The 25,123-nt window shown below is 42.4% G+C and overlaps 1 protein-coding gene across 1 annotated transcript in view; it reads left to right on the top strand.

The window, feature by feature from the left end:
* LOC147669100 (rho GTPase-activating protein 28-like) overlaps nt 1-25,123 on the top strand; it is a 516,960-nt gene that overhangs the window by 122,471 nt on the left and 369,366 nt on the right. Inside the window, exon 2 of the mRNA XM_086948229.1 lies at nt 23,315-23,511. Within this exon, the coding sequence (XP_086804355.1) occupies nt 23,343-23,511 (169 nt within the window). The 5' untranslated portion in view covers nt 23,315-23,342. The remainder of the gene's footprint in view (nt 1-23,314; nt 23,512-25,123) is intronic.

The following is a 25,123-nucleotide window of genomic DNA, read 5'->3' as shown; positions in this document are numbered from 1 at the left end:
AACAGTTGAATATCGCTGCCTCTCTTCTTTCACGAACATTTTACGATAATGATATTGTTGTACCAAAATGGAAGAATATGTGGGTTTATAGGTTATAAGTATAGACTGAAATAATGAATATACACATTGTCCAGTGTTATTTCGCCAGCTCTGTGATTTTAGGAAACATATGTAAATTTTAATTACTCTTTCGATGATCCTTGCTGTTCTCACTTGCTAATTTCAGTACTATACTGATAATTTGATGTATGTAGGTGAAATAGTTGATATCCTGTCCAGCATTAACATGGAAAGATTATTTCTGGTTCAAATGAAGCCTTGACACCATACAATCAGGCTCTGTTGCAATACTTTTTTAGTGCTTCATAGAAAGTAAAACAAATTCAGTTGGAGCATTCCCCATAATCTGAAAAAATTTAATATCCATGGCTGCTCTCATTAATTTAGCTGCTTCCTTACCTTCCTTACAAAAGTGATTACCTGGCATGCAAAAGTTTTCTCCCCAGGGTACATAGAATTCCTCGATAATTATGCATAACTACTGCCTAGGTAGTATTCAAGTTGGTTTCAGGGTTCTACCACAATAATCATGATTTAATATATACCTTCGCTTACTTTGATGATAGGTTGGTAGCTGATATTTTAGAGTAGATTTATGTGTAGGTTGATGTTTTAAGTGCCATTTGTCCGGGTCCCTTTACATGTCTTTCTTTCTCACTCTTGCAGGTTCGTCCTTTCTAACGGATTTCCCTCTTTATCATCCTCCTTCTTTCCTGTTTGTTTGCTTCCCCCCTCTTGCTATCAGAAAATGTCTGATGAGGAAAAATAAGTACTAATCCCTAAAAATGAGTGCTGATGGCCCCTACTAGCAACCACTGGCTCAAAGTAAGCACTGACAAAGAACAAGCCAGTGGTAGGAACTGCTGCACTTGGCTACCCCTAATTGAAGTTAATGCCAAATATAGACTCCTCCTCAATGATTATAAAAGGGCGATCCTCGCGGCTAAAACTAAATACTTCACCGAGAGAGTTGCCCTCTCTGCCAATAAATCTCGAGAACTCTTTTCTTTGGTTCATAATCTTGCTACCTCTGACCGCACCAGCACTAGTCTCGTCCCTTCCCAGATCCTCTGCTCCTCACTTAATGACTATTTCATTGATAAGATCGCCAACATAAAGGCCAATATCCCTATTGTGCTTCAACCAGGTTTCTCCTGCTCCCTTCCCTTGCCCTCCTCCTCTCTGGATCATTTTCCACCTATCTCTCTGGATCTATTCCTTAACCTGCTTGTAAAAGTCAAGTCTGGTTCTCCTGCGGACTGTGCTCCTGCACGGATTCTTAGAACTCTCTTCACTAGCTGCCCCGCCCCTCCTCTCGCTCTTCTTAACGCTTCTCTGGCCCTGGGTTCTGTCCCTTCATCTTTTAAAACTGCTATAGTTCTTCCCATTCTTAAAAAAAACTGGTCTGGATCCCTCTCTTCTTACTAACTTTAGGCCTATTTCTCTTCTCCCTTATCTGGGCAAGATCCTTGAAAGCTACGTCACATCTTGTCTGTCCACCTACATCGAGGAGAACCACCTCCTGGCCTCCCATCAGGCGGGTTTTCCCCCAGGCCACTCCACGGAGACAGTGGTCCTCGCGGTCCTGGACGAACTCAAGGGGAAAGCTGACATCAACCTCCCCCAAGCCCTAGTCCTCCTCGATTTGTCCGCTGCGTTTGACACGGTCGACCATTCCATCCTTCTCGACCGTGTCAGCATAGCGGGCATCCGGGGCGATGCCTTCTCTTGGCTTGCGTCCTTTCTTCAAGGTAGGTCCCAAGCGGTCCACCTCTCAGGTTTCTCCGCTCCCCCTCGCTCGGTTACCTGTGGGGTCCCCCAAGGCTCTTCCCTTTCCCCACTTCTTTTCAATCTTTATATTCACCCTCTTATCATCTCTCTTCTCGAGCTGGGGGTCTCTGTGTATAACTACGCGGATGACCTCCATCTCGTCTTCGATCTCTCCTCTCCTTCTGATTCCCTCCCTAAGTTCTGTTCCACCTTAGTTTTCATATCCGAGTGGATGAGCATCAATCACTTGAAGCTCAATCCGGACAAGACGGAGCTTGTCCTCACGGGTGGTCCTTCAAACCCTTGGTCCTCGGTTCACTGGCCCCCTTCTTTTGGTTCCCCCCCTTCACCGGTTTCCACTGTTCGGACCCTGGGCATCAAGGTCAGCCATGACCTGTCCATGCATGCCCAAATTAGCTCCGTCGTGTCCTCTTGTTTTTTGTCCCTCCGGCTCATCCGTAAGATTTCCCGGTTTTTCTCTGCGGACGCCCTCAAAACCATTGTCATGGCTCTTATCACCTCCCGCCTTGACTATGGGAATGGCCTGTACGTGGGCATACCCGCTTATGAAACCCGCCGCCTTCAGGCCATTCAAAATCATGCAGCCCGCCTCATTCTCCGTCTCCCCAAATCTTCCCACATTACCCCTGCACTCAAGTCCCTTCACTGGCTCCCTGTGCGCCTTAGATATTTTTTCAAATTGGCCTGTTTGGCCTTTCGGGCGCACACTCGCTCAGCTCCTCTCTTTATCAGATCTCTCATCACTCCTCACGCCCCCAGCCGCACTCTCCACTCCTCTTTCTCTTCTGCATGTCCCCCGCTTCCGCAAATCCAGAACAGGGGGCACCAGATTTTCGGTTCTGGCCCCCCGGTTCTGGAACAGTCTCCCTCTTTCCATCAGTTCTATCCCCATCTATACCCATTTCCGTAAAGCTCTCATAACTTTCTTGTTCTCCCAGGCGTTTCCCTGCTAGTCTCCCTGGGTCCCCTCTGTGAGTCTGGTCAAGTCCCCAGCGCCAGGAAGCCGCTTGGCCGCAGTGCGCTTAATTAGGTACTTTTTTCATTCAATGATTCATTCATTCATTTCATTCATTCAATGCTTGACCTCGTCCTGTAACGAATGAGCAGGAAGGTCCTGTAATGGATGAGTAGGAAGGTAAGATAGGTATCTGCTGGTAGAGACAGACAATTTTCTGCCTATGTTATGTAATTGTCAGCCAAGTCCTCCTCGCACGACATATCTGTGTGGCTAGCATTGACTCTGACTGGGTTCAATCTGGTGGAAAGGTGTGGTGCAGCGGCCAGGGCATCTGACTCTGCAGCACGGGTGCTCACCGTTCGATTCCCGGCGGCAGGTCAGCCCAGCACCATGTGACTCTGGGCAGTAGCTTGCTTAGTATTCCCGATGGCCCCCAGCTCCTTGACGCCCTTGGGCAATTGTTTGCACTTTACAAATACTGGACAAATACTGGTTTTAATGGCTACTTTTTAGATTTTGATTCTATTTGAGGGTGTATTCTTTCACTTTGTTGTGTCTGTGTTTATTCAAATTAGTCTCTGTGTCTCAGAGTCTGTGTCCTCTGCCATGCCCCACTTTGCGAGCCCCACTCTTTATGTGCCTGGGGTTACTGTCATCAAAACATGCATTAATTAAATATTTCACAAGATCTTCCTTTAGATATCTCATATACCATGTTTTCCCTCATCTTGTGAAGATTTTATTCCACTGGTGATGCAAACTCATTTTTATATCATGTGTCAAAGAGGTCCTTTTCATAAGATTACGTTCAGGATTTTGACAAACCATAAAGATTTACGTCGTTATTAGGTCTCATGTCGTCTTTAATCATAATTATAGTTGACAATCATAGACACACACACACATACACGCGCACAGACATACACACAGACACACATATTATAAATCTTAACTGTGGTTTGTTGAGTAGAACTTTTGACATATTGTGAATGAACTCATTAACTCAGGGAGGTCAAAAGAAAGCACTCAGACAGAATTACAATGCATTATTCTTTTGTTTCCATGGCATAACAACATTGACTGCTGCTGATTAACAATGTACATAGTATATGCTGAATGTAAACCGTTTTCTTACTTAAAAATGTCTTAAGCACTGAAATGTTCTTTTACATTTTTACGTGTAGTAATGTTCTCTTCTTGCTTAAAATATGGTGCAAATAGTGTTTTTTATGCCTCATAATATAGACAACCCTCCTGCAGAATGTGTTCCTATATTGATCTGGGACTTCGGTGTCTCTGAGTATTAGTAAGGGAAAAGGCCGGTCGGGCCAATGAGAAGAAAGGAGGCAAACACTTCAAAAATGCCGGCACACATTCCTCTTCACTAAGTTTCTCTCAGCCCAATAGCACTTTGCTGAGTGACATACAGAAATAAAGCTGAGCATTCCTTTCAAGTTTAATGAATGAGTAGAATCCAAATATAGCTGTGTATGATGAGAGAAAAACAAGGCCAGCAATTTATGAGCTCTGCCCTAGAGTACCTGAGGAAACATATTCTTTATTAGAGAGGATTACAGAGAATTTGGATGAAAATGCTTAGTGCCCTAGTTTAAAAAAAAATCAGATTTAGTGAATTAAAGTCTGTAGCTTTACCCTTATGTTAACTTTAGATGCCCAAGATTTTCAAATCCACAAAACATCCCAGGTGTACCTTAGTGTATTATCATAGAAAATGTTGCTATGTAAAACAGACGTGTGTGCTTACTTTTTTTGGACCATTTTTGCATTACAAATAGGGCCACCAACTGTTACACATCCCCTTCTGTAATGTAGATGGCAGTGGCACTAAATGCCCACCAGCATGATCTTAAGGGGGCATACCCACATTTGCATGGGAGTGTGGCCTCATGAAAATTAGTTTTTTTTGCCTTTTGTGCCTGCAACATATTACAGACACATGCACACAGGCAAATAGGCCACCGTAAAGATGGTGTACACTCAGTACAACGCATAAGGGCACATGTAGACGATAGGAAGAGAGCCCCAGGGACTCTAGAGGCATCTCCCTGTGGGCGAGCGCAGTCATTCACCTACATAAACACAGACACCACCAAGAAAAGGAAATGTACCCAGCGCCAGGAAACTTATGGTGTCAGTGTGCTTTATAAATGCCGCTTAACATAACATAACATAACAAATTGAACTGAAACCAAAACTGCAGAGACTAAAATGAGTCAAACCTGGTCACACAGATACATCCTCAAGATAAGGACTCGGCTAGCCACTAGATAACCCAAGCAGAAAATACTCTCTGTTTCTACCAGCAGAACCATTTTGCCTTCCTACACATTCATGATAGGACGAGACCTAGCATAGACTAAAATTATCAGAAGACAGGTAAGGCAGCTGCAATCCCTGGATCGTTCTTTAGTTTTCCTGGACCCAGGAGTCATGAAGGCAGTGGCAGGACAGGAAAGTAAAAAGTCTCTCATTTTCTGGTGGTCCCGCCTCCTTCCCTCCCAGTCATCTCTCAGTAACCTTGAGGAAGCCATTGAGAGTTTGGGAGTGGGACAAGGGGTCAATTCAGCCAGTTTACTGGAGGTAAAAAACTGTTATGTTTCCCTTCCAGTAACCAAGCATTTAGTGAATTGACATCCAAGAGACCCAATGCCTGGAGCGGGATCCGTGCCTTCTATGTGAGGCCAGTAGTGATAGGCAAACCGGTGGCTTCAAACAGTCAGGCAATCCTTTACTAATGCGTTGTTCCAAGTGCAGGAACAGGTTTGCTCCATCCTGATAACTTTGCATTTGCTGTTTTATGGTACAATGTCTTAATCTACACCCCGTCCGCACACTATGTACTGAAGCAGAGTGGAAGAGTGTGATATATCTGTAATGTGACCCCAGATAATCTACAACTGTATGTAAAATTTGCACAAGTAGAATATTCAACAGGTAGGAAAATCTGCATGAGTAAATAAAATGCAAATGTGCACTAGCACATCTATTTTTAATGTGTTCCCATTCCTTATACACTATTAAGTATGTGGTTCTACACCTTCCATTCTCACCCTGCACATGATCAAATGTATGTGCATTTCCAGGGAGTTAACCTACAAGAGTTATGTGAACACCCACAAACATGCACATTTTTGGAATACACTTACTTTTGCAATGTGATTCACCAAAGGTCATGTGCCCCTACCTAAACTTGTGAGCAGTTTTCCACGGAATTGAAGGTTCAAAGATTGCATTTCAGACCAGAGTCTCGTCTTGTTTGTGAATTGTAATTAAAAATGTTTATGTCGTTTTGTTGTTTATTGGTGTGCGAGGTGTTGTTGGAGGTCCAGCGAACAGGATTACTTTTTTTTTTATATTTCTTTTTATTAAAACAAGGCATCAAAAGGGACATTGTTACACTTTGCAGAGGAGGGTTAGTAACAGCTTCGGCACATGATACAGAAAAATTATAATCAGAGGGGGGGCATAGAGCACAAATATCAGGCAAATTAACACGTAAGGGTCATGGGGAAGGAGGAGTATCAAAATCAATCGTTTCAGGTGGTACACATATATTCCCTCTGTATTGGTTCCAGGGTCCCCAAATGTTGTTCCACTTTCTAGGGCGACCCCGTGCCAGATACACGTTTTTTTCGCGGAACATACACCAGTCCATACTTTCTATCCATCCTTCCAGCGTAGGCGGCCTAGCCGCTCCCCACTGCTGTGCTATGTTTTGCTTAGCAATCATAGCCCCCAGAGTGACCCATCGAGTTTGTGCAATGTTCAGGTCCGTAGGCTCCCAAATGTTCAATATACATCTCCTAGCTTCCGGCAAGAGAGCCACCCCTGTCACCTCCTGCATGACATTATGGACACTGTTCCAGTAGTCTATCATATATATCGGCATTCCCACAGGATATGAAGAAACGGCCCCAACTGGCTCAACCACGTTTACACAAACCATCTCTTGTTGAACCCATTTTAACCAGACGCAGACCAGTGACATAAACCCTGTGCAGTATTTTCAATTGAACAAGCCTCAATCTTGCCCAGATCGCCACTTCCTTAGGGGAAGAAATTGCTGATTGCCAATCCTCATCATCAATTTCGATACCCTCCTGTGTCCACTTATCCCTTAAATCTACTAGGAGATCTGCTCTATGATTTATTAACTTTTTATAAATAAGAGAAATGGTGCTATCTGGTAGATGTCCATCCAGTATTCGATCCTCTAATGGAGACGCTTCCGGTATCTCCTCCCCATCAGGGAACACCGACCTCAATGCATGTCGCACCTGCACATAGCGAAAGTACTCTGTCCCACTCAGTTCATATTCAGTTTGTAATTCAGTAAATGATTTAACTCTTCCCTTCACCCAAACATTCCCAACAGTGGTGATCCCTATCAAATCCCATCGATCAAAACCCTTCGAATTCCACAAACTGCCCAACTTATCTGAACCAAATAACGGGGTAGCCAAAGTAAGACGGTCTTTCCATCCCAGCGAACAAAGAGCGTCATGCCATATGCGAACAGCAACTCTGGTGGGTCCAGTCAGACCTTTCTCCACAGTTTTGGTGTACAGCTCTCTACTGTAATCACCGCCAGGGAGCAGCAATTTATCCATTGCATAGCCCGGATCCATATTAGATCCGTAGGTACCATGGTTTATAGCTCCCAACTGTGACGCCCAATAGTATCTCTTTATATCTGGGAGGGCAATACCTCCGTTGTACCATGGGAGCGTCAACTTGGCCAACGCTATACGCGGTCTGCCATCCCAAAGTAGGCTACGCTGCAGTCCCTCTACTTCTTGAAAATAGCTAGATGGCACCACATCCAAGGTATTATGGAGGGCATAAAGAAATCGGAGTAGGGACATCATTTTGAAAAGGGCCGCTCACCCTAATAGGGTCAATGGAAGTTTCTTCCAGCCAGCTACATCACTTTTCAGCCGAGTCAATGGAGGAAGGAGATTCATGTCATATTGAAGTGTGGGATCCATTGAAACATAGATTCCGAGATATTTAAACCCGTTCTTAGCTATCTGAATAGGACAATTACGAGGGAGGACAGGGGTATCACCACATAATACATAAAGATAGGATTTTGCCCAATTTATTACCAATCCTGAATTCCTACCTTACAAGGCCAAGACATCACAAACAACATTAAGGGATTTCCTGGGAGAAGTCAAATAAAGCAAAATATCATCAGCGTATAAGGAAACATGATCTTCGAACTGAGCGGACCAACGAATACCCTTTATCGTAAGCTCTCTACGGATCCAGGCCGCTATGGGCTCAAGAGCCAGTGAAAACAAAAGAGGGGAAAGCGGGCACCCCTGTCTAGTGCCCCGCCCAAGACAAAATGGCGCTGAGACACGATTGTTCACAACAACCTGCGCAAGAGGCTCAGTGTACAACAAGCGCACCCAGTTAATAAACGCAGGACCAAAACCAAAGTTAGCCAACACAGCGAGGATTACTTTTTGAGGAATTTATGTGACTTGCACATTTCCTGATAAGTTTGCATATGTGTAAATTAACTGGATGTGTTATGAAGGTGTGATGAGGTGAAGAAGTTATGAGATGTAATGAGGTGGTGTTATGAAGCCTGAAATCTATCTGCTGACTGCTCATAGGCTCATTTGGTGGATGTGGAAAGCTCTTTTTCGATGTCAATAATATGAGAGAATGCTGTTGTGTGTGCGCTGATTTCCACAAAAGTGGTTATTCTGTATTATACTGAAATGTTCTGTTTCTAACGTTGTGTATGAAGTTTGTGTGTGGTGTTTGTATTGGTAAGTGCTGGTGCATTCACATTGACATACAGCTGTACGCCTTTAATTTGCCTTGTTATTTGTCTAAAATGTTTTGAGGAAGTTTGTGTTAGTGGAGCGATTTTGGAACCCAGGACAGCCATTCAAGCTATGTCGTAGCCGTGATGGATATGGGTGTTCTTCAGTTTTTGAAGTGTACTGTTGGATCGACCTGTGAAACATCGCGAGGAATGATAACTGATAGTCTCGGCAATCAAAGCCAAACAGAGTAAGTAGCAATCATTACAATTAGGAGGATGCTTTAAATGAAAAAGAACGAAAGGAAACATGGTTCGCAGGACCAATCAACTTGACAGTACAGTCATGAAACCTGCCCTCCAGAAATGCATTGCTCCGTAGTTCCTTATTTCGCTCACCTCTGGTGTGCCATTAGTGAACTTCCAGCTATCAAAGGACCGATATGAAAATGTGAAAATATATCATGGAGATTTTTGGGGACTGAGTCCCTCCGGGGGCCACCATAGCCAGACCAGGGTTGCAAAAGGATCTCACCCCTGCTTGGATGTCGTGAAGGAGAGCCTTTATTCTCCTCCATGACGGCCTTGTTTACCAAGCAACCACCATTGATGTTTGAGACATACTTTAGTTGAACCCAGTTAATTCTGGATAAAAGACCTGGTTCCTTGTGCTTTAAGTTTACAGAAACAGGCATGAGGATTGAGCAGGCACAGTGCAGGCAATGCTGGCATTGAAGATAGCGGCACAACAAGAGAATGAGAAAGCAGGCTGAGAGATGGGGGATGCAAGTGTGTGCTCTAAAGTAACTATAATTTGCTCCTCTGTCATGCAATGTTGTCATCAATGATTTCATTTTAGATGATGCAGTGATGTAATCAAGGATGTCATAGAAGATGTCATGAGTGATATATGTGAGGTAATTAGGGGCGCAAGTCCAGGGTCCGAGTTATAGTTACTTAAGATAACTCTAACTATTGAATATCATTGATTTTGTATGTTTAAAGGTGTGTGTGTTTTAACTCACATTTTCAACTAACTGTAATGTGCTGTTAACCTTTGTTTTTTTCAGTTAATTTGTATGGTATTTTCTTTATGTAAAGTACAATAATACTACAATTCCTAACTCTAGTGTCACTTTATCTTCTTTTTAACAGAATTTCTATGTTATTTTAAACATAAAGTAAGATATCCATTGTTATGTGTGGTGTAGGTTTGGGCAGGAGCAAAGTTGTTTTCTCTACCCAGGAGAGTGCAGGCATGGAAAACTTCTATTCCCTGCCCTCACTGTCCTGGCCAGGTATGGCCAGTGTCCTAGTAGGTGGGGTCCCTGGGATGCTGTACTCATTGTGTCTGCTGGCTGGTGGATGGCTGGGGGAGCTGCACGCACCCATACCCAAAATGTAAATCTCAGTCCTGGTTATGGGGTCCCTGGGGCCTCTATGAGGCTCATGGAGGGTGGACACGCTCCATCCCATAAACAAATTATTCAGCCCTGTGGAATGGGGTCCCTGGGGCCTTCTTATGGTTTGTGGAGGAGTATTGCATGCCCCTTACCATAAATATTATTGATCAGCCTCAGGGGTGGAATCTTTGGGGCCTCCAGAGGCCTCCAGAAGCCCCCTGGCTGGATGCCCCCTTTGCCAAAAATCATGGAAGAATAAGTATTTAGGTTATTAGGTTTACATTCACAATTGACACTGGAGCAAGGAAGGAAGGATAGGTGAAATGTGTATAGTAAGGCATAGTCCTATAGAAGAAGATAAGACAGGTTTTGTTGGTGAGAAAACATGTGACAAAACCTATGAAGTTAATCGGGATTTTTTAATGGGAGAGAACATATTATGAGATGAATCTATTATGACTGTGGGAAGACTGCTTATGTTATGTTAATTTCGATTTATGTAGCGCCAAATCACCAACAGGTCTCTTAGCGCTTGCTTTGGGAACCTGTACTGGCTTTCCCTGCGAGATAACCCCTACTGAGCATCCCCAAGGTGAAGACCAGGCATCCCATCGCGGTGGGGCCGTAGTGAAGATTAAGCAAGCTATTGCCCAGAGTTGCAGAGTGTGAACCCATGATTCGAGTCGGCACCGAGGTGAGAATTATCGAGTCCGTGGACATTTTTGAGCGCAAGACCCTGCCGTGTCGGGAATTGAACCCTGGACCCGGGTCTGACCTCTGCATCAGGGTCTGCCTCCTCTAACCAGTGAGCCACGCTTCTCCACACTTATTCCCATTTCACAAAGAATTAGGTGTGTTTGTGCTATTTAGCTTTATTTTTTCCTAGAATATATCATGTGGAATAATTGAACAAGGAACACAATTTGAGGAGAATGGGGAAACGTTTTAGACAAGTGGTTTTAGACATATTGGGAGCTATTATTCCTCCGATGGGAATAGCCTTGAATGATATAAAGATTTGACTATTGTCTAGAATTTTGAAAAGGCTCAGCATGGATACAGCAGGGTCTTTTAAACTAGGGAATTTGGAGATGTTGGTAATTAGAGCAATGGTAATGCTGAATCGTCTTGCCTTTGCCATTATTTTGGTGAAATAGGGCAGTGTCTGTAAGGTAATTAGGGCAAATAATTGTTGTACTTATGTCCCTGATTATAGCGGAGTGACTGACTCATACATTACTAACATAACTAACCTGACATATGAAATTAGATCATTAGAAGAGCCAGGTGTCTGGAAAATTGTAGGGTCCTGAATAAAAAAAATAAGGGAGTAATACTGGGCGAGGAGGTGATTGGTAAAATGGTGTTGGTGATGGAGTTCTGCAAGCTGCTCTAACACTAATAATAATAATGTTGATTTGTGCAATATGTTTGTTGATCTTATTAAAAGGAATAAAGTATACAATTAAAGGATATGATCATAGGAAGGTAGAGAAACACAGTGATACAAATTCCTGAAAAAGGAGGCAAGGAATATCGTTATCAAGCATTCCAAAAGATGAGTCGAATAGAGGAGAATGTTAGGAGAACTAAAAATCTTAGACTTCAAAGACTAATATTAAGTTAATAAAGTTATTAATTTTTTGTGATTAATAAAGTAATCAAAGGGAGGAAATGTTGAAGTGTTTTTGAAATATGCAAAATGTGCAAATGTTGAGTGAAAATTATTTTTGATAATTAGTGTCTTTATTGATGCATAGAGTTGTTTACGATGAAATAATGATGTACTTGGAAAGAGTTTCCTATGTCGATTAGAAGTTAGAATAATGCTATGAATAGTTGTGGCACATTTTCGTGTCATATGACAATATTTTTAAAATGAGTGCCGTTTCTAGTGTTCTACTCAACTTGCTCCAGCTCATTCCCTATCCCAATCAGTGTCCCGCTACAAAATCATCTCTTCCCTTTTTTTCCGCTGAGCATCAGGTGAATGACATCAATGTAATAGCGATATACAACATTGTTATAAAGCGTGTATTGTGTATAAAGCTTCCAACGCGTGCTCAAAGTATCATTTTGAAGAACTTCCACTGGAAGTATGACAGTAATTATACTAAGTCTATGAGCCAATATCAATGAAATGTTTCATTTGAATTATATATCTCCAGAGTGAGGTTGATGAGAAAGCAAGCAGAAGATTTTTCTTACCTTAAGAAATGGGTTAGTTCTAAAGATTTTGAAAATTATGTTGTTTCTGATTTGCCACTGTGACCCTAACCATGATCATACCATGCTTGTAGAAACTATAGATAGCTTGTGCGATTTGTCTATAAAACCTTTGAGTTTCTGTCTTTTGCCGGAGATTTTGCTTCGTTTCCCATTTTCCTTGTAGGTTGTTTGCCCTGCTCCTCTTTTACCTTTAAACTTGCTATTGGGATGCTGTAAGTGCTCTTTATGAGTTCAACACATAGAATTTTTACTTAGATTCTGCCTAACTAGGGAATATTAAGTTTTGTGATTTTGTTTTTATCTGTACTTATGCAATAGGCCTTCCTGGCAATTTATGCATTTTTGTGTACCGCTTTTTGACTATTCTGCAATTAATCCAATTTTTTCCTTATTTTTGATCTAGAACTCAAACTTTTATGTTTCCAATATTTAATTCAGTTTAGCTCTGCTAAATTGCGTTTTCCTGATGAGGAGTGCAGTTTCTAGGTGCTATATCAACTGGAGATACTGGATCTGGCATATTTTGATAAAATATCTGGGTGATTAAGTCTTGTGGTTCAGACCATTATTGGCATTCGGCTCCCACAATCTTATCCCCTTCTTGTGCTCTCATAATTAGTGCCTAAGACTGTGAAAAAATGGAGGATGACGCTTCAGACAGTAGGGTAGGATTCAACCACCTATTAGAACAAGAATGTCCACATTTAGAGTCAATCTAGATCACGCACAGAAAAGAAGCAGGAATGCAGGGTTGTGTGCCATATCGAAAGAGCATGATATCCTGGGTCAACACAAGCTATATCAGCCCTCCTCTTTGCATCTCTATGTGATAGTTTTTCCCAAAACCTTGCCTGCTTGTTGTCCCATTCTAATAAACGGTGTCTGGTGCATCTAGTTAAATGGCCCTTTCTGGCTTGCCCCTCTGTTGCTCTAAACTAAAGGCATTCCTCTGTGTAGCAAAATAAAAGGCATCTGACTCAGTAGCGCTGATTGTTGTTTGCTTCATTGCGGTCAGCCAAAGGCATGATGAGGAACTACCATTGTAGGGCACGTGGGGAGTACATTTTTTTGTCTGAGGATACACAGGGAAGGTATTTTGATAAGGGAAAAAGAGGGATAGCTATTTTAATATGGAGAAACACGATTAAAGAAGGACCTGTTCTTGATGACACAAGGAAGTAACTTTTCGAATTTCTGCAAAATGCACGGTTTGAGGCTGTGGGCGAGAAATGCCTTCTAAATTCTGTTTAACTTGTTTAATCACTTTGCATGATTCCTGTTCCTCATTTTCTTGGTAATTAAAAGCATGCAGACATTTTTCTTTTATTTAAACAAACAATAGTCCTCAGACACCATATGACGTGCTTCCCCTTTGGCACATAGGTGTTCTCTATTTTATCCCACTTGAGTCGATTTCGTTATGACTCATACCTATATGGAATGACTCATATTATACGCCGTGAGCGCACTACATCATGACGTCAATTGGGATGAAGTGTTCACAATGGTTGAACGCCAAAGCGGTTTCTCCTCAGCCATGGTCCAGAGATGGGCTCAAAGGAGTGGCCATAATTCTGCTTTGTTCCACTCCTATTTGCAGCCTGTAAATGTCCCTGGGCGCTGGGCTTATCACATTTATTTGCTGAGAGAATATTTCGCTGTCAAGCTATCCTCAAACTCCCAGAGTGCCATCATTGTAAAACATGCAGTGTGTACTCTTCGAACTACATGACTATCTCTTCGTGTTATCCTCAAGAAGCAGCATAAATTGCCTCTTGATCCTCTGTGACTCACACAGGCAGATACTGTTCCTCCAAATGCCACTGGCTGGCCGAATGGAAGCAATCTCTGCTGTCCTCGTGTGCCCTATTTACACTTTGTACCCCGCACTCAAGCAAGGTTGTCTCCTGAGATGTTCAATATTATTCAAAAATATTTGTTTATATTTCAGGCACTTACCTTACGTCAAAATGTCTATATTTTTTCACCCTGGGCACTATTTTGTTTTTTCTACCAATGCAACACTGGCATTTTTGGTAAGGGCACTCCCTGGAAGGTACTAGGCGGAGGCAGGAGAAGGCGAGGTAAAGCCTGGGATTAAAACCTAGCATGAAAGTGCCCTGAGGCAGCAGCGAGGGTTATTTTTTTTTAATATTGAATTGTAGGAAAATGCACGCATACGTACCTGGCAGAGGAAAGGCAGTACCCCTGCCAGCGGATGGTAAAGCCATTTCACAATATATGGAAACGTCAGGGAGCAGATATGTTTCGAATTCGGTTTACTTACCTGTGCCCACCAGCAGTGGTGTTAAGTGTAGGCCTCAATGCTCAGCTTGCAGGAGCTCCTTCTCGCCCATCTGATGGCACCGCACCCTCTGAAGGAGTTTGAATGCTACTCTCTGCATTTAGTACAGGATCCTTTGGACTCATCTGTGGATCTCCCCTGTCTGAGGAACTTACTCTAAAATAAAGTTATCGAGTGAATCATGCCGAGTCACAAAACAACTTCAATTCTGAAAACTAAAAGTAATCATTACAACGGAAATGCCTGAAACTGTCACCTTATTGTATCTGTTCACTATAAGCCTCTATTTACCACGTATTCTGTAAAATGTGAACAATATATACGATCAGAGTGTTAAAAAAGTTCCCAGTCGCCATGGTTTTGCTCCTCAAATTCTAGTAATTTTATCTTCTTGATTATTTCACCACAGGCAGGGTTTTAAGTGGAATGAAAAAACGAGGGGGTCTTTCCGAGAGCTGTAGTCGATGTAATTAAGGGTGTGGCTTAAAACAAAAAACGTAAGATAAAAATCTGTGCTTAGCATAATGTCCTGCCCAACTTGTATTTTGCTGCTTCTGTAATTGCATCCAGATATATAATACAAGTAACAATACACCTACAACAAGCCAGAAATATTGGCGGTGCCAATGGCTGTTTGTTGCCTAAGATGAAAACGCAACAACTATTGCTTCGTTGTATAGAACACTGAAAATGCTTCAGTTTTGAAATGATTAGACTGAAAGAACTGTAACGAGTCTCTTTGAAGTTATCTGAAAGGCATTGAAGGGTGTTACTGCTGTAGAGTTACGATGTTTTTACACTGAGTGTGAGGGCAAAAAGGGAGAGTCCGATTGGGACCCTTCTCAGCATCAGCTTTTTAGAACTGCTGGTGCTGAGCACCAGCATGACCTGGCTCACTTAAAGCCCTGACCACAGCCTATTTGTGCGGACAGCTGTGAAATGGAGATAAGCTGTAATGTTGTAAGCTGGTGTCTATACTTGAGTATTTTTGTTTTGTATTGTGCAAACGTGGGGACACGCCATCTTACATTACCACGTGTTTTTTTACTGTATGGTGATCTCCGTTTAGTAGTACATATGTAGTTGTGACATGGAGATAGAAACCAAGAACAACTGCCTTATGAGTGCTTCCACCCCTTATGGTAAGAATTTGCTCATAAGGAATCTTTTGGCTTCCAGTTTGAAAGCCGTCGCCAAGGAGACTCTGCGTACATCCGGAGGAAGAGAGTTCCATATTTTAGGGACAGCACCAGAGAAGGCTCGGTGACAAGTTCTCTTTTTGCTAAGGATGATTGGTTTTAGGAGGAGAGTAGAGGCGCTTCTTGATGCCCTTACCCCACAGGATAGTTCAAGTTTTAGTTTTTGCGCCAGATGCGTGGGAGTATTGTAGTGAAGGGCTTTGTTCGCCAGGATTGCGATCTTTAGCTGGATTCTCAGCCATCTTTCTCCTGCTAGCCTTATATCTCACTGGAAAATTCACTCTCCTTTAAGTTTTTTAACCCGTTAGAAAGCAGCCAAGTCACCATTCAAGCATACAAACCACAGTCATGTTTCCCATCATCTTCTGAATAACTCGCACGTAAAACCTTATGAGAAAACAGTCCTTCTGCTGGCTGCTCCTGCCTCTTTACTCTTGCCAGCTTGCATGTGTCCTGGAAAAACACACTTGACAAAACAAGAATCATCCTTCTAAATCTAATTGATGTGGTTTCCACTTTATCCTTCGCAGCCCATCCACAACTCATAGGCCACCACTTCTTTTTAGAGTAATACACACTTTCCTAGCACCTTTATATAATACAAAAAATGTGTCTTGGTCCACTTTAATAGAAAACACCCATGCCCCCTTCCTTACAGAGTGCTCCATCAGTTCATCCGTTCACTACACTTCTAGCACCTCCAGGGGAACAGTCTTATCTCCCTCTTTATTATATATCTTTTTAAATGAAAATTTCAAATATTTATATATCTATATATATGTGTGTGTGTGTGTGCATGTTGTATGTATATATATATATATATATATATATATATATTTATATATATATATAGATATATGTATATATATATATCAGTGCCACAGAAATTATGTGGCAGGGGAGCACCAGATTATGCATTAGGATTGACAAATTAACGCGGTAAGAAAAAGAGAATTATGTGGCATAATACGGTAAAATAAATTATTCTATTGTTTCCTTTTTGTAGAATATATATGAATAGTCATGGATATGGAATTTTTACATGCTTTTGTTTTGTCAATCTTAAGAAGAGTATTGTGAATAATGACAAACGTTTTAAAAACACAAATGTTTTCTGTTCAATTGATTTTTTGGGAAACTCTAGAGAAATGTGTATGATTAATGGTCAAGTTTTGAGTATTACTTAATTGATTTAATATATTTTTATGCTGTAGATACATCAACACGAAATGTTATAACATATTCATAGGTATTATCTTCTCCATCCTGATCAAGGCCTAAGGCTATTTGGGCAAAACTATTGAGTCCTAGTCCATGTTTGTTCTTCAAAAGTAAAAAGGCCAAAGCTTGTCGATGCAGGGCATGGACTGTAAAGTCCATGCTGGGCAGAAACTATGGTTCATGCACACAAGGGGCACAACATGCAACTCCCGCATGCACACCCTGGCCGTGAAACAACAGGGGGCCCTCTGGGCCCTCTTTTTTTCCTCTCCACCACAGTTTTCATGGCAGGCTCACCACCATGAAAACCGTGGCAGAGAGGAAACTTGTTATATGCTTGGCTGTGCCGCAGCGGCACCGCCAAGCATATTGCGACCTCAAGACCGCCATACACCACCAGGGATGGCAGAACCCTGGTGGTTACAGCTGTCTCATGGTGGTCTGACCACCCACCTTGTAATAAGGCAGTTGGATCTCCGGTGCCTGCACCACCACCATGGCTACAGCCGTCCATCGGACCACAGTAGTTATAATTAGGCCCATACATCACCAGGTACAACTTCTAAGAAGGGATGAAAGCCACAGCAACCTGGATGAAGAACAGCTGCCTGAAACTCAATTCAGAGAAACCCAGAAATCCTCATCCTCGGCTCCACCCACTCTGCATAGGATGGCACCTGGTGGCAGCCCTCCCTCAGAAACCCATCCACCTCGACAAACCATGCACGTAACCTCGGCATCATAATGGACTCATCACTCACTATGAATCCCCAGATCAACGCCGTCTCCACCGCATGCTTCAACACACTCTGTATACTGCGTTAAACATTCAAATGGATAACCCCTGACTCCAGGAAAACGATCACTCATGCCCTCATCACCAGCAGATTGGACTACGGCAACACCCTCTACACCGGAATCAACAAAAACTCCTCCGCAAACTCCAGAACAACCAGAACACCGCAGCCTGACTAAACCTCGATATCCCATGGCACAACCGCATCACACAACACCTCCCTGACCTCCACGGGCTCTCAGACAAAAGAATAATAACTTTCAAGCTGCTCATGCACGCCTACAAGGTCCTCCACAACATCAGACCACAATACATAGGGGAGAGGATGTGGTCTGTCAACTTTGGAGCTGGGTAACCAAGGTTCGAGCCTTGGGGTCGCGTTCTCATCCTGTGATTCTGGGCAAATCACTTAATCTCCCCATGCCTACCTAAAAAAGAAAATCTTGTGTAACGTAACCGGTGCTCATGTAAAGCACTCCAATACCTTCGGGTCAAGTTTGCGCTTTATAAATCTGCAAAAAAAAAAAACACCTCAACAACCGCCTCTACTTCCATGCTCCCAAGAGCAAAGGTGCATTTTATAAACAAGAAAGCTTCTTTGGCTACAGTACCATTCACAGTATGTAGAGCAATCAGTCGATAATATCACTACATCAGACTAATAGCTAGGGTCATATAAAATTAAGTGGGCATCTGTCTTAAAGCAGATTAGACGGCGGCCTGCAATAGAAGACATACTTCAAGCGTCACCTTGTGTGTGCAGAGTGTGTTGAGGGTCCATATCCAGTGTAACATCTCTATGAAGGAAAAAGAAGGTTCCCATATGTCTCGGGGTTGGGCTCTAGGGGATGTCAACACCAAGTATGCAGAGAGCTCTTCATGGCATTATGTAATGTCTGTAATCCAGTCTTGTGTTTTAGGGGCCCTCATTCTGCCCCAATGAAGTGCAATTCTGCGCTTCGCAAGGAGGAGCATCAAGGCAGTCGATTCAAGATATTCTCGGGCACTTCTTTCACATATCCAAGTAGACCAATGAGTGGGGCGAGGGGGACTGTTGTGTTGATGATCTCCGGAATCATACTAAAGACCGCGGTCCAGAAAGTTGCAACCACTGGGCAAAGCCAGGCCAATTGCAGGAAGTCTGAGTGGGGCGCATGACAAGCTTGGCAAGGAGATTCAGGGGAGAGCCCCATACGAAATTGTTGTTTGTGTTGGTGTGCGATACAGTCGGTGCGCATGGCCATACACTTGCTTACACCATTTTATGTCTTTAGTTCCTGTCATCAGGTAGGAATTCTGTGGGTGAAGAGAAACATTCAGTTCTCAGATCTTTTTGTTGTTACATAAACAAAACAATTGTATATTATGTGCTATTTATTTGTCCTCCAACAGCGTCCCGAGGAAGAACTTTAGTTTTACTTTTCAATGCTAAACAATAATGAAGCTCTAAAAAGAAGCTTTATTAACCTTAATCGTTGAGTGTTCTACACTGCGTTTTTCTGGATAATGTATGAAAGTTACAGTTGCATTGTATGTACATTTCAGTTGCATTTCGTTGCATTTGAAAGCCATACACAATGCATACAACATAAATATTACTGATTACTTAATACAGAAAGCTTACAGAAACGTACAAATATGTTTGCAAATATTTTCTCGATTAATACCATCTGGCGATGTAGTTACTAAGCAAACCTCAATCAAAACCGTGTGTTTTTCTGGGCACAAACTCAAAAAAGCTTGCCATCCATGAAAGACATTTCACGCAGGGAACGATGTGGAAAAAAAACATTGTTTGGGTTAGGGTTCTCCGCTCGTCCTCAACCCACTGAAACACAGACACCATTTTGTGACAGGATGGCTCCATATATTTCTCTACAAACTGCAGCCTCACAGATGTCCACCTACTGAAGGTAATTGCTTTACACGTTAACTTCTCTTGCAGTTTAACAAATGTATGTGTCTGAGCGTCAGTGCCAGTAGCCTAGTTTGTACTTCTTCCACTCCCTTATCTAGACTTCTCCCCTAGTTGCTAATGCATTAAACTGTTTAGACGTACTGTCCCTTCCACCTGAACCTTGTGGTTTTGTAGTATGGATTGTTTCTATACATAAAGGGGCTGATTCACAAAAGCATGTGCAAGTACGGTTTTTTTCTGAAATTTTGAGTTTGCTCTTTTGTATTAGTTATCTCCAGCAACAACCATGCCACATTCATATCGAGGTGCAGTCTCTAAGTGTTCGTAAAACAGAGAAAAGAATTTGGATTATGCATCTGTCCCTTTGGACAGCGACATTCTCGCAAATTCTCATCTGACTGAAAAGGTGTAATCTTTCTACTGCCTTCCATCTTTGAAAAGAGGGCACATATGTGCCACATAAGTTGCTTTAATTTAATTAAAGACTCCAACTCTCTGGGCTTTTCAATTCTCAGAAAGCCTTTAGAAAAAACTATTTGCTTCAGCTTGTGTGCATTAGTCATAGCGCTTTGACAGGATTTTCCCTGACCCCTCCAGAGATATGTGCAAAAACAACAGTTGATGGACAGAATGCAGAACAATGTCATACATTCACCCCAGTTCAGAGATCTGGGCCTAAATCCATCGTTTTTTTGCTCACCATGTCTTTCCAGTTTGAACCCAGCCATGTGCAAATCAGTCTTGACCCTGTGCCCCATGGGAACAGTCCAGCCCGAACTGCCAAGCCAGGTCCTCCCTGGACTGGAAATAAGCATCCAAGGACCGGTTTCGGGCATTCAGCCCTCATCAACCTGGATAGCTTGATTCCAGTGGCATGGAGAGCACAGTACTCACGTCTGAGCATACTCGTCTCACTCGGAGTGACAAATGCCCAGATCTGTGACTGGGGGTGAATGTTTTACCATTGTGCAACATTCCGTCCATCAATTGTTGTTTTTGCATTTGTCACCCCAAAAGGAACGGGTATGCTCAGACGTGAGTGCCGTGCTCTCCATGCCACTGGAATCAAGCTATCCTGGCTGATGACGGCTGATAGCCAGAAACCGGTCCTAGGATGCTTGATTCCGGTCCAGGGAAGACATGGCTTGGCAGTTCGGGCTGGACTGTTCCCATGAGGCACAGGGTCAAGACTGATTTGCATATGGCCATGTCTGAACTGGGGTGGTGTGGTGTGTTGAGCAAAATAACGATGGATTAAACCCAGATCTGTGACTGGGGGTGAATGTTTTGCCATTGTGCAGCATTCCGTCCATCAATTGTTTTTGCACCCTCCAGAGATATGGGCCAAACACCAGCAGAAGAAAGTGCCATGTGAGTTGGATACCACCCTAGTGGACTTAGGCCCAATATCATCCCACACCTTTCATGAAAGTCAGCTAGCCAAATTGGCTATGCCTTTTCTTGTGCCCCTAACCTTTCCTTCTTGTGACGTTCTTGTCGAAGAAGGCACTTTCAATTGTTGCACCTTCACCAGTTTGTTTACTTTGCCATACCCTCATGATCCATCTTGGAGGACACCCTGCCTGGTTACACTATACTGTCTAGGTGACCGCATTCACGCACATTTTGCATAGTGTCCATGGTCGTGATTTGCTGAGTGTGCAAGTCCCAGATACAACCCTCACTCTTCCCCAATAACAATCTTCCATGGACACCATAGGTACACTGTACCACTACAAGATGTTGCCATGGATGTCATACAGTTTTTGACTGGTAGCTTTGACGTGAACCGCCTCAATCATACCGCAACAGTTGCAGCACAAGTACTTATGTCAATTCTGTCAAAATCACAACCAGGACCATTTAAGACATGCTGGAGGCATCTATCATCCTACAAAATACTACCATAAATCGGCCTAAATAACTAAAAGTTTTGAAATTTTTGTAACATTGCTTCAACTAGCCTAGCATATTTTGCAGTCCTGATGTTGTGGTCAGCTTTTGCCTATCAGTGTATTTGTAAATTTGTTTGTTTTCATTAGATTGAGTCAGTTAATTGTTTTCCACATGTCTCCCCTTTCACGTGGCAGTTTCATCACTAGGTTCTGTATGGTTAGATGCCTTGTGCTCCCCTAACAAGGTTATATCTCACAGTATGCACAGAGATTCCGTTTTAGCTGTAGTCTTCTGTTGAGCCAGTGTGGATTTATTCAGTTAGATAGGCAGACGGGTGCCTGTCTAGGTAGAGCATGTGCCCAAGGCAGAGTGCTTTCAAGCCTGCCCTTTGGCTGGAAATCAGGAAAGAGTGGTTGCTGAGGGAGTAATGGGATTGTGTTCCTCAAGCCAAGAAAGATGCAGGCCGCCTAGTTTTGCTACTTGTGTGGCATGATAATGCCCATATATGCCATTTGCTTCTGGAGATTAATGAATATAGCACAAAGGCCATCCTTTGAGGCAGAAGTAATTTGGGGCAGAATTTCTTGTAGGACCGCATAGACTCAAAGACATATTTTTGTGACAATCTTCACCACTAGAATAATGACTAAATGGAGCAACAAGCAAAACCCAACATACAAACTTTGCCTACCATGTTTTAATTCTAAGTGGTCTCTGGGCATTTTCATTCAGCCAATTTCTAATGTGTGTAAGTGGTAGACGGTGGAGGGCACCTGTAACGGAAATCGGTCTCAAAATATTAATACATCTAATTGCAATCACTATTTGGAAGGGACCCCCTGCACACATCCCTTTCAAATGGCGATTCGGCTTATAGTCACAAACCCAAATTGTGATTTGGTATTTTGTTAACAAACCTAACTTGGGGTTGGTGCATACCAAAAGGCTATTTGCAGTTGCAAAGGGTACTTCGCTACCCCAATATTTTTTAGTTCACCTGGCTCCAAATTCTTGAACGGTCTAACGGCATTGGTTTCCACAAAACTACCATATCTCCTTAAATCACGCATGATTTACTGTCATGCTGTTTGATAAATTAAAAACTGAAACATTTCAATGAAAAATATGAATGAAAAGAAATTTGGACCAGATGGGCCCCACAGTGTTTTCTTTGGCAAAATGACATCCCCCTTTTGAAAGTCGGAGCTTTGCAGAAAAGATCCTGCATTCCTTTCTCATGAGGTGCTAAGCATTGATCATTCTTCAAAGACAAAAATGTACTTCATGCCAACTCATACGGAAGGTGGTTTGAAAAATAGGCTTATTGTATTCCTGGAGAAGGTGTAAAACTTGTGTGAAGTAAGATACAAAATTGCTTCTAAGAGCTGACGTTTGCTTGCATCTTAAAAAAGAGGATTTATTACAACGAAATTCTACTATTTAAATTATTGTAATACGTATTGGATAAACGGGTCTTATTCCACAATTTTTCTTGTAAATTGATGGTTGATAATGTGGTAGAAGCACTTTACAATTTGTATATTTGTACATTTATTAAGTGCATTTGATTTGATGTAGGTTTTATGAGTAGCACTTTACTGTTAATAAATTCCATAAAAATAGGACGACCTTTGTTTTTAGAAAGGACATAACATACTGCACCTTACAAACCATACAAGCAAGTCTGGCATGTGTTGTCAGTTCATTAACACCATATATATTTTCTTTCCTTTAGGAAGTCTCAGAGTCGAAAAATTAACAGGATGCTTTCAAATGAGTCGCTGCATTCACCAGTGTTCAACCGGTCATTGTCTCAGGTCTCTGTGGACAGCACGTCAATGGAGGACTTCTGGTGTGAAGTGGAGAGCATCAAGGAGAGCAACGAGGAAAGGCAGGAAGGGAACATGGTGATGGAGGTGAAGCCTGCTGACGGTAAGCCATCAGGCCTGTGTATTTGCGCATTACCTCCACGCCCTTTGTGGTTCTTGCATTCTTGATAACAATATGAGGCTTTTTGCCTCCTGACAAACTGCGCACTCGACTCCTGCAAAGATCACTTATCTAAACCCTTCCTGGTATGGAATTTCTAGGGCTCTACTTGCATCATATACTGTCCGCAATAGGATTGGCTGTTTGGAAGGTGAAAGGCTAGGTTTTACTTTGTTGGGGGTTTTCAAAGGATTCTGCGGGGCAGCAACCCATATAATCCATAAAAATGCTTACTCTCATCTTTGGGTATCCTTTCAATGCTAAGGGGGGTTTATTTTACCCTCTCTTGCGGATTCTCGACTTAATTCTAGATGGTTTTTATGTAGATTTGGTTTTTGCAACCCGTAAAGTTCAGTGGGCAGCCACTAAAGCTTTTTGTGTCCCCTCTGGGTGTTTGGAAGCTCTCAATCAATCAATATGGGGCTTATAAAGCGCACTACTCCCCCGGGAGGGTCTCAAGGCGCGCGGGGGGGGGGGTGACAGCCCCAGATCAGTCGAAAAGCCAGGTCTAGAGTCATTGTTGTCTAGCTTGCGTAATAGACTTCAGATACCTAAACCTTCTAGGTAAATGACTCTTTCCTTCCTGGGCTTGTTCCCAAATTACAGAGGTTATGATACTGAGACGTGGTCTTTCCTCATATGGTTCAAAGTAGGTTCACCAGAAGGTTCGCAACGTCTTCGGCTTCTACGTCTGAGTCCCTTTGCTGGATGTTTGTTGTGCAGGTACTTTGGCCTCTTCTTCAATGTTTATTGAGCGCAGTAAGTTGTACATTTCAAATAATTCAGAGGTTAATGTTGGAAGAGCTTTCTTGGGTGTGAACATTATTGTTGTTATTTCACGTGTTGCATCATATTAGTACTATAGTTATTGTGGTTCATATTTATTATTGAATATTCATGCAACAACCAGATGTATTTATTGCGTATATCTACATATTGTCATGAATAAGATGAAGACAACAAAGAAGCTTAGGGGTAAAGTTAAAATTAAAAGGAGTAATCCTTGTTACGCCTCTTCCTTCAGTCCTTATATTATTAATAACCTCACTTAAGCCCGTCCTGGGTGGTTGCAGCCTGTGTTCTTGGTATTAAAAGGATGTGGCGTTAGTGCACATATATCTTTATATAACTATATCTATGTATATCTACATCTATATATATATTTATATAAATATAGGGAAGGGGTTCTGAAAAAAAAGAAAGGAGTGACTTCTCGAGAAGGCCAGGGGTTTCAGTGTCTGTCTGGAGACAACAAGACTCATTGTGTATACATAACACAGGGGTCATTGGATGAGCCATACCGATTATTACACCCATGAACATTACGAACTGAAACAGGTTGTTCCACATGGTCTCCGTTTAAAGGGAACAAGGTACCAGATCGGGGAATGCTATATATTGAAACAATGGTCTTCAGACTCTTCGTTAAATACCCATTTCTTCATTGGGGGTATGGGGGACCGAAGCAGTGAGGTAAAAGCTGCACAGACGGTTGGTTGTATGTAGAGAAGGTCATTTGAAGATTTATTTTTTAAGATGCCCCCCAATTAAGCCT

This window comes from Lissotriton vulgaris, unplaced genomic scaffold (assembly GCF_964263255.1).
Source record: "Lissotriton vulgaris unplaced genomic scaffold, aLisVul1.2 SCAFFOLD_789, whole genome shotgun sequence".
In the NCBI taxonomy this organism is placed as follows: Eukaryota; Metazoa; Chordata; class Amphibia; order Caudata; family Salamandridae; genus Lissotriton; species Lissotriton vulgaris.
Note: the sequence above shows the minus strand (reverse complement) of the source record. Positions and strands in the feature narration are given on the sequence as shown.